Genomic DNA, 15,821 nt, shown 5'->3' with positions numbered 1-15,821 from the left:
CCTGGGTGGTGTGGTCATATACCTTTTCAGAATGAAGAAAAGTCTTCAAATATAGTGACTGGGTATGAGAGTTTATAGAAAATGCGGTTTGTTCTGAACAGTTTGCTCTACGTCGCTGGGATATCAACAGAGAACATTAGTAGAAAACGTGCCCTCTACATATTTGTGTATCTTGTGAAGGTACTGTTTCAGTTGGCCAGTCATGACATCAGAGCACCTAAGTTCAAGCCTGTATCACACAGCATGGTGATATTCCCCTTTTATGTTAGTTATTGAAGGCAGTTCCTTTTACTGGGCACTCTGATTCGCGGTCTGTATTGTGCTTTAAAGATCACATCCCATTTGCACTCCTTGTTTGCCATTGGGAGAAAAGCTCTGTTGACAAGTCAAACTTTAAGGATGCTCTGACCATCTCGTAAGCTATCATTATCTTCCATTTTAAGCTCTCTTTGGTGCATCGTGGACTGAATGTGATTTTGGCAATCATCAGTTGGTTCCAGGAACCTAGCATATCCTCGATCTTTGGGTGTGTCTGTGTCATAGCCATATCGTGGGATTTGACCTTAAAAGGAGCTTTAATGTTTGCAAATGGAAATAAATACATTTTGTAAGTGCTCTGTAGGAGAAATGAACAACAAAACATTCCACGTTCTGAATTTGTGCTTTGGAAGAACATTTGGGGTATCCTGGTCTGATGTATGTTTCCTGTAGGAAACAGGACATCTGTGCAGATGTACGCACCCCTTTTAGAACTACTAGATGCTGGTTTTCGACTCTGACAGTACACTGAGGCGTTCTAATCATACCTCAGTGGCAGGGCTCTTCCCCTAAAACAAAGTATGACTGATTGTTTTACAGTTGCCACTGGACGTTATTACCCCTGTAAGTCCCTAGTAAACAATATCCCTGGTTCCTAGTGCATGGGTGCTAAAGGGCTGCAGCATATCTCATGCCACCCTAAAGGACCCACACACAACTTGCACACAGCCTGCCATCGCAGCTTGCGTGTCAGGGTACAAGCCCTGAGTGAAAACATGACAATGCACACTCCTTGTGTGCCATGCCAAAGTCACCCTTACAACAGAGTAACCCCTACAGAAGGGCTAGGGCAGGATGCATTATAAAACATGTGAGGGCATGTCTGCATGAGAAGATATGCTCCTGTGTTGTTTAACTCTATTGCTGGATATTGCAAGTGAACGGGGAAGCCATCTTAAGTTGGGTACTGGGCACTGGTCACTATGAGCTACCCAGCTACATAATGGATTCACTGAAACCTGTGGTGTTTGGTATGAAACACCAGGACTTAATAGATCCATACTGATTCCCGTATTAGATTTATTATGACATGCACTCAGAGGGCACCTTAGAGGTGCCTCCGGAAACCTTTTAGTCCTCTAGTGTGCTCACTGACTGGTACTGCCCAGCCTGCCACCACAGATGTGTTTCTGACCCCCTGGAGGTGGGAGCCTCTGCTCTCAGAGGTCCTAAACAATGCTGGCTCTGGGAGGAGGTGGTATCATCTCCTCCAGCAGGATGCCTAGTAAATCTGCATACTAAGGCCACAGGCTTCAAAGTCCCTGCTGCCTTTGATATTGGACTTGAGCTTCCCCCAGACCTGGGAGAGGTAACCCCCTGCCCTTAGGCCCATTTGGCACAAGGGCAGGTGGGAAAGTAGGTAGTAAGGCTAGTCACACCCCTAGGGTGGGCTACCTGAAGTGAATCTGAAAAATAGAATTCCACCATCTTGTGTTTGGTGAAATTAGGAACTCTGGGACAGGGTGATGTCCACTCTCCACAGAAAGTGGTCATCTAGGGGATGTAGTGACCCCAAAGGTAAGTAGCCCATTGTCTACTATCCTCCACTCCACTTAACTCCCCAAAGTTGAGTATTTAGGTGTCCCCCTGACACCAGGAAATCCGATTTGACTACCGGGAACTGAGGAAGAAAGAAGAAGAACCGAAGAGAGTGAAAATTGAAGACCTGCACCACACACTGTCACAAAAGTCTCCCAGGCTGCTTGCACTTCAACCATCACAGGGACCAACTTTGCAAAGAGCTGGATATCTTCCCCAAAACACTTGGAGGACTGCTCAGCATCTCAACAACCGGGTAAGATCTCCCTTGGGCGCAGAGGAGCTGCACCCCTGCTTCTTCAGGCACCGCTTGTAAAGTCCAGTACTCTGTTCCGTTAGCCATAGGGCCTGCAGAGGGAGCAGTGAGCCGGGAGAAGATTGTTTGGAGCTCAGGAGGTCAGCCCCAACACTTCACCGAAGTCCTGAGACACTGACCCATATCAGAGTCTCCCTAAACCTATGCCGGGGTACTGGACCCTTGTGCAGCAGCCAAGGCTTGTTGGTGGTACAACCCGCACAACAGTACAAAGATAGACCTACTGTCGAGGGATGTCAGGATACAGAAGGCCAGCCCCAAGAGTGGCACTACTGCCCTGTTTCTGCTCCTCACCAGTTCACAAATTCAATCCAAGCAGTTTTTTATATGCCTCAACCCGACACCTCAAAGCACCACTACACCCAAGCCCCACAGCCCTAGTGTGAGGGAAGTGAGGGTGCCAACTGGGTCCTGAGATCCTCAACAGCTGAGTCCACCCTTGGGTTTGGCCAGACTGGTCCCCCAGTCGCTGCCTGCAGCCGCTTTCTGCAGAGACAAAGAACTGTGAGAGTCTTCAGCAGCGAGGCCCTGCCGGACAAATCACCACTGCACAGCAGCCTCCCTAGCCTGAGTTTGAGTGAATCGATTGTGTCCTTGCGTGCTTAAGACCTGAGCCCACTTCTGGGTTCAAACGGACTGGTCCTCTCCAGTCCCTGCTTGCAGCCTCCTTTTCCACAGGACTGTTTCCTATCAAAGTAAATGGGCACCCAATGCTGAACGCACCTCTGCACCCGGACTCCTCAGTGCCACCAGAGCTGACCTGTTTGTGCTGCCTTGGACCTTGCGCCATACTCATCCTAAGTCCAGGAGAACAGTTGTTGCTAATTGACCCTGAGCAGAACATGTTTATTTCCCATAGGATAACATTACTGCTAGAAGCCCACAATATGTGTGTTTTATTGAGATTTAGAAATTGATAACTCGAAAAGTACTTACCCAATTACGATGATCTTGGTGTCTAAATTCGTATAGAAATCTGTGTTATTTTATAAATTGTTGTTGGATTTCTTTATTAAATGTGTGTCTCGCTAACTGGCTCTGTGTGCAATAAATGCTTAACACTATCCTCTGATAAGGCTAAAACTGCTCACCCACACTACTGCAAAAACAAGCCTTTGGGATTATTACTTGAGTCGTGTAACCCAATAAGGGTCACCTTGACTATTTGCATAGTGACCCTTACATTTATATACTCCATAAATAGCTTCCTACATTTCCTTATATGAATAATGTGAACCAGTTGATGTTTTTCAGCATCTGGTGACTGTTTCCTCCTTGAGGGGAGCTACGACTCTGATTGGGTCAAGCTGTGCAGGCTTCCAAGAGTCACAATTTGCAGATCTCTCCCTTATGTTCCGTATTTCTGCTGGGTAGATTTGAGTCTTTCTCGGAGACAGAAACTAAACTGAAAGTCATGGAAGTTGCTATTAGGAACAGACGGCGAGTGACAAATGTCTCATTTGTGTTTTCAATGAGATGAAAGGGACCCCGGAGATGTATATTCCAGCAGGATCCATTGATCTGCTTCTTTAATTTTTAGCAATGGTTTTTTTTTTTGTAGATCTTACTTGGAACTGCTTTAGGTGGGAGACGGGTTGAGGGCAGGAGGTGATAGCTGGTGAAGTACCTAGAGGGCCTAGAGGGGGTCCAAGTTTGTTATACTAAAATTAGAATCTTGACAATGCCTGTTGATGGTGGTGTCAGGTTGTATCTATCCTCTGTACAAGTATATTCACAGCACACCAAGCAGCAACATTGGAATTTTACCACAATCTCAAAACAGCTCGCATAGTGGTCTGCTTGCTTTGTTTTCCTCACATGCAAAATTGTTATAGTCTCGGCAACTGCACTGCAAGCTTCCCTCAGACATACAACAACATGGAGCAAGTCTTCAGCAGCGAAAACATCTTTCTTATGCAAGAATGGCACAGTGGAGGCAATTTGAAAACACTGGGACTTAGTTATTTTTTTTCTGAGGACTGCGACAAGGTAATGCAGGGGTGTGGAATTTATTAAAATATCTACTTGTCCAGGGGACAGGTTGCTTCTCAAATCTACTTGTCCTGTAAAAAGATCTACTTGTCCCTTTGGTGCCATGTAGTGTGGCGACAAATTATGGCAGCAATCTCATTATGTAAGAGCTCTGATAATAGCCTCTCTGATTATGCCAGGGCTACTACCATAGTAGGGCTTGAATACTTGTGTTTCAATCCCTACTGTAGCAATTTCCTTATTTTGCCACCTTTCTGCAGATCTGCATACTGGGGCTGGAGGAAGCAGTAAGCAATAGTTTCAGGGCTGGAATGCCTTTGAGTCTGCAAACCTACTAACCTGCATGTTTTAAAGATTTTCACCATCTTCTCTCTAATATTTTCCCATAATAAGAAAGGTTGGACATTTACTCCTGACAATGGCAGAATTAGAACTTCTTCCAGGGTTGGGAAGAAAGTGGCTGGAGGGAAAATGAACTTGCAAATGCTCAATAGATTTTCACATGAGCAAATCTACACATGCGTATTTACCCATGCTAAAATACAGTTCACCAATATTTGATAGGGGTACGACATATACCATGGGTGCACTTTTGTGACTTTAAGAATTTGGGGCCACATGTAGGTAGGTTCAGATTTGCGACCCACAAATTGCGAGTCAGAGCGACTCGCAATTTGAGATTTGCAAATCCGAATGTAGGATGGTGTCCCTGACACCATCTGTGATTCGCAAGGGCTTCGCAAATGCCCACCTAATGAATAATCATGAGGTTGGGTCGCATTTTTCGACCCCCTTGTGAATGGCGGCCCTCAAAGGGATAGTGGCCTGCTGGAGACAGCAGACCACCATGTCTGTGACTGCTTTTCAATAAAGCAGTTTTTTGTTGTTGTTTTTTTTGTAATGCAGCCCGTTTTCCTTAAAGGAAAACGAGATGCATTACGAAAACGAAAAATGAAACGTTTTCGTTTCATTTGCCTACTCCGAAAAAATGTTTACAGTGACATTCACAATGGGGAAGGGGTCCCATTGGGACTCCTTCCCTTTTGCGAAAGTGTTAGCACCCATTTGAAATGGGTGCAAACTGCGATTGGTTTGTGCCCGCGTTCGCGGTCACAAAACAATCCTACATTGCACTGCGAGTCGCAATTAGGAAGGGAACACCCCTTCCAAATTGCGAGTCGCAAGCCCGTTTTGCGATTCGGTAACCAGGTTACCGAACCACAAAACTGGGTTTGTGCATCGCAATGTGCTTTTTGCACATCGCAAACAGCGAAAGTCGCTGTTTGCGACATGCAAAAAGCTACCTACATGTGGGTCTTGGTCCCTAATTAGGTCTGGTGTTAACTAAGACATTTTGTTTTTATTAAACTTCTATTTCTCTCTCTTTCGGCTGGCTTTACTATGAGTGATCGCATTCTGCTCTTCCACAAGGAGCATATTGGCACACAAAGTAGTTTTGTTCAGTGTCAGGAACTACAGTGGCAATCAGCGACGTAACGAAACTGGAGGGTGCCCCTTTGCAAAGAACATGGAGGAGCCCCCTCTCCAGACTCACTCAGGGCAGGTGCTGTGCTGAAGGGGCCCCCTGGAGGGCGGCTGCGGGCCGTTGTTATGCCACTGGTGGCAAATTGTGCTTTCAGATTTCAAAAACTTTTTGGTTTTTTTTTTGCCAGTGTTTGTTACAATGTTGAGGGCCTGGTCGCTCCCACAACAATAAAGTGTTACAAAAGCCATGTCAAAACAAGACACGCATTGATGAAACTAAAAGACTTATAAAAATATGTGAGATCAGTTGGCTTTGTCAGTGTTTGTTTATTTTCATGCTTCCCATAATCGTGTTGAAAATGGTTACACTGATTTTCCATTAGAAATATTTTTGGGAAATACTAGCATGCATCAACACATTTTACTAAATGACATTTCATTTGCATATAATCAGAGAGCATTCTGGGAGCATTATACTTAGCCTCATAGCCTAAACTTTTCAAACATGTGTATACACGTCTTTTTTTTTTTTAGTACTGGAACCAACGTCAGTAGTGAAGTGTGACCTTAAAACATTTACTTACAGCACTCACCCTAATAATGAAGGTTTTCAAATAATGAACCATAAATACAAGTTCGAACAGCATTATCTTTTGGTAACACATTACCTCAACTGCAGAGAGTTCCACTCTCTGTAAACAGGCAGCCAAAGGGTTTGTGCTGCAGAGGGTTGGGCCTACTTGTCCCAAGGACAAAGTACACATAAAAACTTGTTGCCCTTGACCCCAAACAAGATGTCCCGGGCATCGGGCGATAGGAATTCCACATCCCTGTAATGAGGCTTGCCCATTTGAGACTTTTCCCATGCTGACAGCTGGTTCAGCTGGACTCTGCAACAAAGATGTCCAGCCTCGTGCTGGAGCTTGCAGGGTCGCACGCCAGCTGTGCCCTGCCTTTGGGTCCCATACACTGGCTAGGTCTTTCAGAAAGACATTAAACAAGGGCGAGGTACGTGGCAAATCTAATTAACCCGCTCATTGCCATTAGTGGCTACTACACCCAGGCCTGTCTCACTCACTGCTTTTTGAGCCACAGCTAACAGCTTCAATGCAGAAACAACATATTTGACTTTGAGGGCTACAGCCTTTGGCCTTGCTCTAGTGGAGGATTGTGTGACTTTATTTGAGAGACTAACACCTAAGGTATAAACTTTTACCAGGATTACCCACTTGGGGTAGCCAACCTCAACTCCATCACGGTTGGCCTAAAATCACAATTGATTGGCGTTTTACTTTTTCTTGGTTCCCTTTTTACCTCAAATCTTTACAAATACATATCTCCGGTTCCCCGTAGTTAATTTTAATGATCTTGATGTCTTTCAACTTGCATGTAGACAACACTTGCAACAATGAGGCACAAAATGTGATTAATTCCTACATCGCCTTCGACATGCAGATATTGAAGATGGGCCCAACCCACTCAGCACAACACATATTGGATAAATGTTTCTGTCATTCTTCTAAGATTCAGCGTGATAGCTTGACATCTGTGGTATTGTCAAAATACCGGTGTTTGGAAGTGAAGGCTACAGTTTAGGTGCTATAATAGAGGATATTTAACATAATTAAATGAAATAAGCTTTGAGCAATTTTCTGAAACTCTAATAATTGCCCTGAGCACAGAGAAGTATGTGCATGGCATTCCATGCTTTGGCCATTAGAACTGACAGCGAGTGCTCTCCGTGTATAGCTCTTTTATACTTTGTGACTGCAACCAGGTGTTGGAGTTTTGAGCTTAGTGAGCGAGGGGAAATACCATTAATACATGGAGGACATATGTGAACCTGATCCAGTTCTGTACACCTTTGAAAGGAAGAGGCATAGTGCTTTAAAAAGACTTATGTGGGTGATGGGCAGCCAGTACAATTGATGAAGATGAGTAGAAATGGTTAAGCTTCTTTTTAACTCTGTAACTGTTCGAGGAGCAGCATTTTATAGCATCTGTACTTTGAACTATATATTTGGGAAGTCCAACTAGTGGCGATTGGCAGTAGTTACATCTCAGGGTTACCTGGGCTTGGGCCAGCTCTTTCTTGGGATAATATTCGCCTTCTTGCCCTTGATGGAAGTGAAAATTCTTATTATGAAGACTAGAGGCTCCAATTATGCTGGTTTAAAGCTGTGCCATTACTACTGACACAACATCAATAATTGGTTTGTAATAAAATAATTTGTAAGTTTATTTTGATGACCAATGAGCCGCTTTGACAGTGTCATCTGAACAAGAACCTAGAGCGTAAGACTTGGACACAATGGCTCCTCTAACTGAATGAGCACCAAAGTACAGATGTGTTAATACCTGCCTCTGACAGGAGCCAATATATCCATCTGGCTAAGGTGGCAGCTGCACCTGGGTTTCTGTACAACAATCAGCAATTGACCCTGTGGGTCCGATCGAAACTCATTAGTACTCTCCTCATATTCCTTGAAGGATTGTACTACACAAAGCTTAGTAGCACCTGGAAATGATGGGTAAGAGACCACAGTGGAATTAGTTTTGGTCCTCCTGGTAATAGTAAAGGATAACCCTTCCGAAGAGAGAACACTCTACACGAGAGATCAAGGGCTCTAACATCTGAGACTCACAATTGATCAAACTTAATAACATCAGTTTAGCTGATAGTTGCGTACAGGATGGATATTTATTAGGAGGCCGACTTTCTAGGAATTTAAGAACAATACTCATGTCCCACAACACAGAATATCCAGGCTGAGGAGGATTGGTCATTTTGATACCTCTCATAAGCTTACATACCACAGGGTCTCCCCCACTGGTTTACCATCCACAGGAAGATGACTGCTGAAATAGTAGATCTGAAATTATTAACAGATCTGGATCCCATAACGCAAGATGCCAGGGAGGTCAAAAGAATTATCACTAGGCAACAGTCTGTCCCAATGGTATCTGTGCCCCTTTCACTGCACCAACCACTCTACCTCCAGGCAGAGGTAAATCACTTATGGGTGCTAGCAGACCAGGTTTTTTCGATGTGAGGTGCATAGTTCTTTGAAATGCCTTCAAAATCCCATCTCTCCCGGGAACCTTCCATCCTAACAGCGAGAGGAGTCTCAAGAGAATCAGTGGATGCAGCTGACCCACTGGGTCTACAGTGGGTTTCAGTGGAATGGAATCATTCTTGGAAAAGCACAAGTTAACCTGAGAATTATCTGCTTTCTGATGCCTCACTGGGAAAAGAACTCTGGGAATCCTCATAAAGGAGGAAATGCATAACCCGGAAAAGGAGACCAGTCTTGGAGGAATGCATCAGTTGCTTGAGCTTCCGGGCACCAGCTGAAGAATTTCAGAATCTGGGTGTTGAGGTAGAGGGAAAAAGATTCACCTTACACGGACCCCAAAAAGGATTGACAGCTTTGAAGATCCTTCTGGATACACTGCATAGCGGCACTTAGCACGGCTTACAGGACTGTTCTTCTGGACTGGAGGTGAGTCTGGGGCAAGGTCCAAGGCCACACCAACAGTTCACTTTGGTGGGCTCTGGTGCATCCGGGTACAGTGGTGTGTTGTGGCATTAGGTGCTCCATTCACTTTAATGGAAGTTGGTCCTTTCAGAAAGAAACTGCCAGCAGGGACTGGGTGGACATTCTGGAGGAACCCACAGCCGGGTTCGACCCCTGAGGTCCTTGGGCATGTAGGTACAATGTTGGTCCACTCCTCCGACTGTGGGGCTTGGGTGAAGGGTGTCTTTTGGCTTCAGGTTCCGGTGCGGGGGGGGTCATGCATTGTTAGGATGCAGAAGGCATTGGGAAGTCCACAGTAGGTGAACTCAAGATGGGCTTTATCTCTGGAGAGCCTGGGAACCACGCTGACACTGTTGGTCCACTTCAGCTCGGGATACGGGGCTCGGGTGCAGTAGTGATGTCCTCCATTGGGTTTTGGCAGTCCTGGGTCATCCCCATTCTTCTTTGGTTGCCTGCAGATGCAGGGAAGCTGCTGCTCTGCTCCCAGGCAGATTCTTCTGGTGATTTACAAAGCACCAAGAGTTTCTTGGAGTCTGCACAGCGGCAGGACAGGTTAGTTGCATCACAAGGGTCCGGTGCCACAGGCAGCCTGGCAAGGTTGGCGCCATGTCAGTCGTGCTCCTCAGTTCCTGGGTCAGCAGTTGTCTTTGTTCACTCCTCCTCTTGTGTCCAGCGAATATCTCAAGTCCTGGTATCAGGGGGTCTCCTAAACACTCAATTTAGGGGCGTTAAGGGAAGTGAGAGGTAGTAGCCAATGGGCAACTTACCCCTGGGGTCACTATGCCCCCTAGATGACCCTTTCGTTTGAGGAGTGGACATTACCCTGTCCCAGAATTCCTAATTCCACCATGCACAAGGTAGTGGAATTTCCAAGGCGGTGTTCACTTCAGCCTGACCACCCTAGAAGTGTGCCCAGCCTGAAAGTGCAACACGCCTCCTGCATAGCTAATTTTCCCACCTGTCCAGGTTCCAAATGGGCCCTGAGGCAGTGGGTCAGCATTTCCCTTCTGAGGGAAGTCAAATCTTCATACTGAGTGTGGTGGACTCCTTTTGAAGCTCCCCTGCCTTGGAATGCTGATTTGCAGGTCATTCTATTTGGGAGTGGTGTGTTAACACCCCTGCCAGAGCATGCTTTGTTTCTGACCACCTGAGAACCAAGGCTCTCACCCACCCTTGGGGTAGCGGGGGCAGGGGGATGTGGGTGGGTGGGGGGGGGGGAAGTGTCATAAACTTGTATGTTGGTGGCAGACTGTTGGAATCTAATCAGTCAGCACGACAGCAGTTGGCAGTTTTTAGGGGACACCTCTAAGATGCCATCTGGGTGCATGTATTAATAAATCCATCACTGGAATCATTGAGGGTTTATTAATATTAGATGTTTGATACCAAATATCCCTAGTTTCAGTGAAGCCATCCTGTGGCTGGCTAACTCTTATTGATCAATGTCCAGTACATGTACTTAAAATGACTTACTGTTCACTTACCTTGTCTAAGAATCAACAAAGACATAACAGGGCTGTAGGAAGCTGGCCCTTTATGGTGTGTAAATACTGCATAAGGGTCCAGGGGTTCCCCAGTGAGCAGACTTGCTACGCTTGCTGTGCAATCCCATAGTGCTCTATTTAGGGTTAGTGTGATCGAGCAGCCTTAGACTTAACACAGAGGAGAGCAAGACATCTACAAATACACACAATAGTCAGTAATTGAGGAACACGACTCAAAAAGGAGATCCACACGAATGTATAAAAATAGCAGGTATCTTTAGATATGTTTAGGCATTGGAGGAAAATCATTCAGGTAAGTACGTTTTCAAATAGGAATTCTTTTCACTTAAAAAAAAAGTGGACACAGTGCAATCTCTGAGTTCTGCAATGTTATCCTCTGGGAGGAAAAACAAGTTCTGCAAACAAGTAAAGTACAGCGACTTAAAAGACCAATCTCCTGGCGTTGAGGTGAATAGTGGGCAAGGTCCAAGGCAGCACCAGCAGTACAACACCAGCGGTACAGGGGCGGTTGTGTGCATGGTGCAAAACAGTGTCAGGTCTCCAATGCATTTCAGGGAAGATCAGTCACAGGCTGCAGGCTCTGGCCTGGAGGCCAGTTAGGCTGAACCGACAGTGGGGCTCAGGCCTCACGATGCTCGCGCACACCTTTGGCCCCCTTCTCTACTGCTCAGGGGCGATGGGTGCAGAGGTGTTGTTAGATGTCTGGTTTTCTTTACCAGAGCGGTCGCGGTGGAGGGGGCTGCGTGCAAAGGCTGCAGGCGTCGTCAGAGAATCCAGGAGGGGTAAAACCACGATGAATTGGACTCTGGAAGGCTGGGGATTGTTGTTGGCACCGGTGGTCCACTTCAGCTCGGGTCGGCGGGTGCAGTGGTATCTTAAGGTGTCAGGTTTTGGTGGTTTCCGAGTCTTCGGAGTCCCTTCTTTAGAGTTTGCTGGAGAACAGGTCCACTGTTCACAGGAAGCATTGAGCCTTTATTGAAGGCAGACAGTCCTCCTGGGTTTCCGGAGTCACAGCTGCAGGACAAGTCAACCTAGGTGATAATTTTGAAGAGGGATGCAGACAGGCCGGCACAGTTGGTACCAGGTCAGCTGCTTCTTTTCCCCTATTCTGCTTTTGCAGCTCTTCTGTGTCCTTGGTCTTCTTAGGTGGTCAGGAACTGCTTCTCTGGTGCCAGGGGCTCCCCTAAATACTGAATTTAGGGTTGTTAGAGTTGTGTAGGGTATTAGCCAATGGGCTACTGACCCTTGCAGCCACTATGCCCCCTATATGACCCTGTCCCACAATTCCCAGGTATGACATCACAAAGATGGCTACCTCTGAAATTTCGTGTCCACCTCGCAGTAGCCCTCCTTAGAGGTTGTACTAGCGGGGAGGTGGCACGCCTACCTGACTAGCTAATTTTCCTGCCTGTCCAGGTGCCAAGTGGGCTCTTTATAGGAGGAGTGTCTTCCTCTCCTGTGAGGGGAGCCAGATTCGCATTTCAAAGGCGGCAGCCCTTTGAGTCTTGCTGCTTAGGAAGCTAATCAGCAGGTCATCCTGTGGGAGGAGATGTTAAACCCTCCTGCCAGACAGGCTTTTCTTCTGGGTCCCCAGAGAGCAAAAGGCTCTCACCCTAGGGTGCAGAACAGTGTCTTGGTTGGCAGAAACCAGTTAGCACACAGGAGGCTGGTTGGTTTTCAGGGGGCACACCTACTGGCATCAGTGTGGCTTCAACGATACAAGATGTTTGATACCAATCATCCCTGTCTTCAGTGAAGCCATCATGTAAATGGGGTACTTGTATTGACCAGTGCCCAGCACATTAATTAAATTGGCTTCCCTGGCCACTTACTATGTCTGAGAATTGACAAAGACATAGCATGGGCGTATCTGATCTTTGAGATATGCCTTCAAATGTAATATAATGCACCTTGCATTAGTGCTGTGAGGCCTGCTGTAGGGGTGACTTACATATTTTGCATGCAGTTTTAGGGGACCTGGCACACAGGCTGTGTACCATGTCGTGTTTTCACTTTTACCTGCACCAAGACTCACGGCCAGCAGTGAAAGCTGGTTTTGTGATCAGTGATGAGTCGCTTAGGGTAGCACAATTAATGTTAAAACCCATAGGGACCCTCTTTAGCACCTCAGGCCCTTGGGATGGGCAGACAGTGCTAAAGGTTTTGACAATTGTATAGTTTTGGGGGAATGAACACCATCACTGGGCACCTGGTTGACAGGGACCCAGTGCTCTACAATCATAGTTGTATCAAAGAAGTAGGGAGGTACTGCCACAAAAACCCAGTTCCCTACTAGGGGCATATCTGTCTTGCAGGGATGTCCTCTCCTGGAATATAATGCACCCTGTCTTAGGGCTGCTGGGCCTGCTCTGGGGGTGAAGTACAAATATTACAGGCAATTTTAGGAGATAAGGAACACAACCATGTGCCAGGTTGTGTTTTCACTTTTTGGAGCACCTCGTCATGCATCCTGCAGTGGCAGTCTGTATGAGTTTTGGTGCTGGGTCCTTTAGAGTGGCACAAATTATGCTGCATCTCTTGGGGAACTTCTTTAGTATCTGTGCCCTAGGTACCAGAGGTACAATTTACTAGGGACTTACAAAAGGTGCCAAAGGCCTGGTCACTTGGGATCAAGTGACCAGTGGTCTTGGTCTTGGGGAGAGAACATTGGCACTGAGGAACTAGTTAGTTCTGCAACCAAACCCAGTTTCTTACATTGACATACTGCACTGCTGAGATGTTGTCCATCCTCAGCAGGATGCAGCAGTCTTTCTTCAAAGGAGAACGGCCTCTTATATCGTATCTCAGCGAGCCTGCCAGAAGTTCCAGAGAGTTTGTGTACGCTTAGTTCTGATTGCAACCAATGACCACCAAATCCCCCCCCTCCCATGGAGATTGGACCGCATCACGCACCTTGCAAGTGATTGATCATCCACTCCATATATGTCAGTACTATCTGGCAGTCTTGCACCATCAGGATGAGGTTGTCTAATTAAATGATCAAGTGCACCATCGTTGCTTGACGGGTATTCTTCGGCCGATTTTATTGTTCTTTTGACTCACCAAGGTGCTGAGGAGAGTCCAAAGGGAAGAACCTTGAACTCATAATAATGACCCAGCCACCTGAATCACAGGAAGTGTTGCTAAATAGGCGTCCTTCGATCTAGACGTCTCCTTCTGGAAGTATGTCTTGAAGGAAATGGATCCCTTCCATCTTGAAATGCTGGTAAATAATCCTGGCATTGAAGTCTTAAAGGTTTAGCACTAATCGGGACCATCTCCCTTCTTCTCCACTAAGAAGATGGAACTGAGGAAACCAAGAGGGTAGAGGCTGTATTCCTGATGAGATGAAATTCTCTTGTTAGGAAAAATACATCTGTTGGGGAGGAAGACTTTGCTCAGGGGAATTGTAAAACTCTAGTTTGTACCCTTTTACCGATTTGAGAATGCAAGGCTTTTGGGTTAGCACTCGCCAGTTGTTCAAAAAGACACTTGTTCTGCACTCCAATGTCAATTCAGATAGAGGAATCAAATTTACTTGTAAATCCAGGTGCCTGTGAGGATCCCTGTAACCTGCCGCGGGATGTTGAGGGATAGAAGGTGTTACTGTAGATGGAGTCTATCCATCCTCCCCTTCATCGAGGGGAATAGTCACGTTGGGGGCCTTAGTAGTAACCATGGCCTGGCAATCGCCTTTTAAAATGCCCAGCCCTGCCAAAAGGGGATTGGTGGAAAAAAAAACTTGAAGGGAAAGTTGAGCCTTTTCCAGGGTGCTGTAAGACGCCACAAATCCGACCAGATCCTTGACAAAATGGCCACTAAAATGGAGATCCTGGGCTATAGGGACCTCCTCAGAGGATGCAAATTTGTTTAGCTTTGGGTCAGTCCTCTTGAAGATTGAGCATCTGCACTTCATTGAAATCGTGCAGTTCACATTTCCTAGCTGTCACACAGCCTGTTGGGCATATCCTATAAGTACATCTGGGTCAATTGGGGGTCACAGATTTCTTAGCTTGAAAGGCTAGCTCTAGATTTGTTTTGTAAGTGGGCCGGAGATGTCTAGCAGTTGTGCCAAGCTCTATTCAGTCCCTTCTTGGCATCTTTGGTAAATCTCTTAAAAAAAAAAAGACCATAGTGGGATCCAACTCAAGGGTCTCAGTCACTTTGCCGGCGAACCCTCTGAGGTGGCAAGTAATGTTGCCCTAAAGCCCTGGCAAGGGCTTTATTCATGGATTGTTAGACATTGGAATCCAAAGCTTCCACCAGGTCAGGGCTGCCAGGTTTGGAGGTGAAGCATGATCCCATTAAAATATATGTACAAAACACACCAAAAGAGCGCTAGCACACACTTTACCAGCAACAAACTTGAATGCACTGAAGTAACAAAAATGCACCACAAATATAACAATATCAGTGTTATGAAGAAAATGTCACTTAACTGGCTGTGTAGCAGCAAAGAAAGAAGAGCCAAGATGGTGGTTGCAGTTATTATAGGGAGAGATGCATTATGATTGCTGCATCTGACTAGAGTATATGTATGCTCATGGGAAATGTAGTTTTTGCATTTTTTGGTAATTGGCTCTTGTGAATAAATGCAGTAAAGACTGCGAAGCATAATTGGAGCCTCCGGTCCTCACACAGAATCTGGTTTGTTCAGATATGGTCCTTCTTTACAGTCTATTCTGTAATGGGCAATAAGAGCACTTTTTATTAAGGAGATGAACTCCATGTTATCTACAAAAGAGTCTGCTGAAGGTACAGATCAATTCAAGATCTGCTGATTTCGGGGGAGGGGTCTGAATCTTCCTTTTTCAATGAATCAGTTTCTGTGCGTCGGACTTTAAAACTGTTATGTCTGTGACGTGACTTTGCGGTTGGTCTCTTAGCTCCTTTTTTACTTAGTGATTTTATTTGTGAATTTGTTGCACCATTAAGATATCTTAGAGTGTTATGGTATTTTAAGCATGACTACTCATTAAGTGGCCCATGGATCAACTGAAAGCTGAAGGTGTGATAATTTATGCTTTCTGTGTTTCCTAAATACAGCTCTGGTCGAGACAAAATCTGTACTGTCTGGGATCTGAAAACAGAGACATCTAAAAGGACGATCCCAGTTTACGAGGTGAG

At 45.9% G+C, this 15,821-nt stretch overlaps 1 protein-coding gene across 1 annotated transcript in view; it reads left to right on the top strand.

Moving 5' to 3' along the window:
- TBL3 (transducin beta like 3) overlaps positions 1 to 15,821 on the top strand; it is a 192,600-nt gene that overhangs the window by 77,721 nt on the left and 99,058 nt on the right. Inside the window, exon 8 of the mRNA XM_069209783.1 lies at positions 15,741 to 15,816. Coding sequence (XP_069065884.1) covers positions 15,741 to 15,816 — 76 coding nt within the window. The remainder of the gene's footprint in view (positions 1 to 15,740; positions 15,817 to 15,821) is intronic.

The sequence above is a fragment of the Pleurodeles waltl genome, chromosome 10 (genome assembly GCF_031143425.1).
Source record: "Pleurodeles waltl isolate 20211129_DDA chromosome 10, aPleWal1.hap1.20221129, whole genome shotgun sequence".
Taxonomy (NCBI): domain Eukaryota; kingdom Metazoa; phylum Chordata; class Amphibia; order Caudata; family Salamandridae; genus Pleurodeles; species Pleurodeles waltl.
Note: the sequence above shows the minus strand (reverse complement) of the source record. Positions and strands in the feature narration are given on the sequence as shown.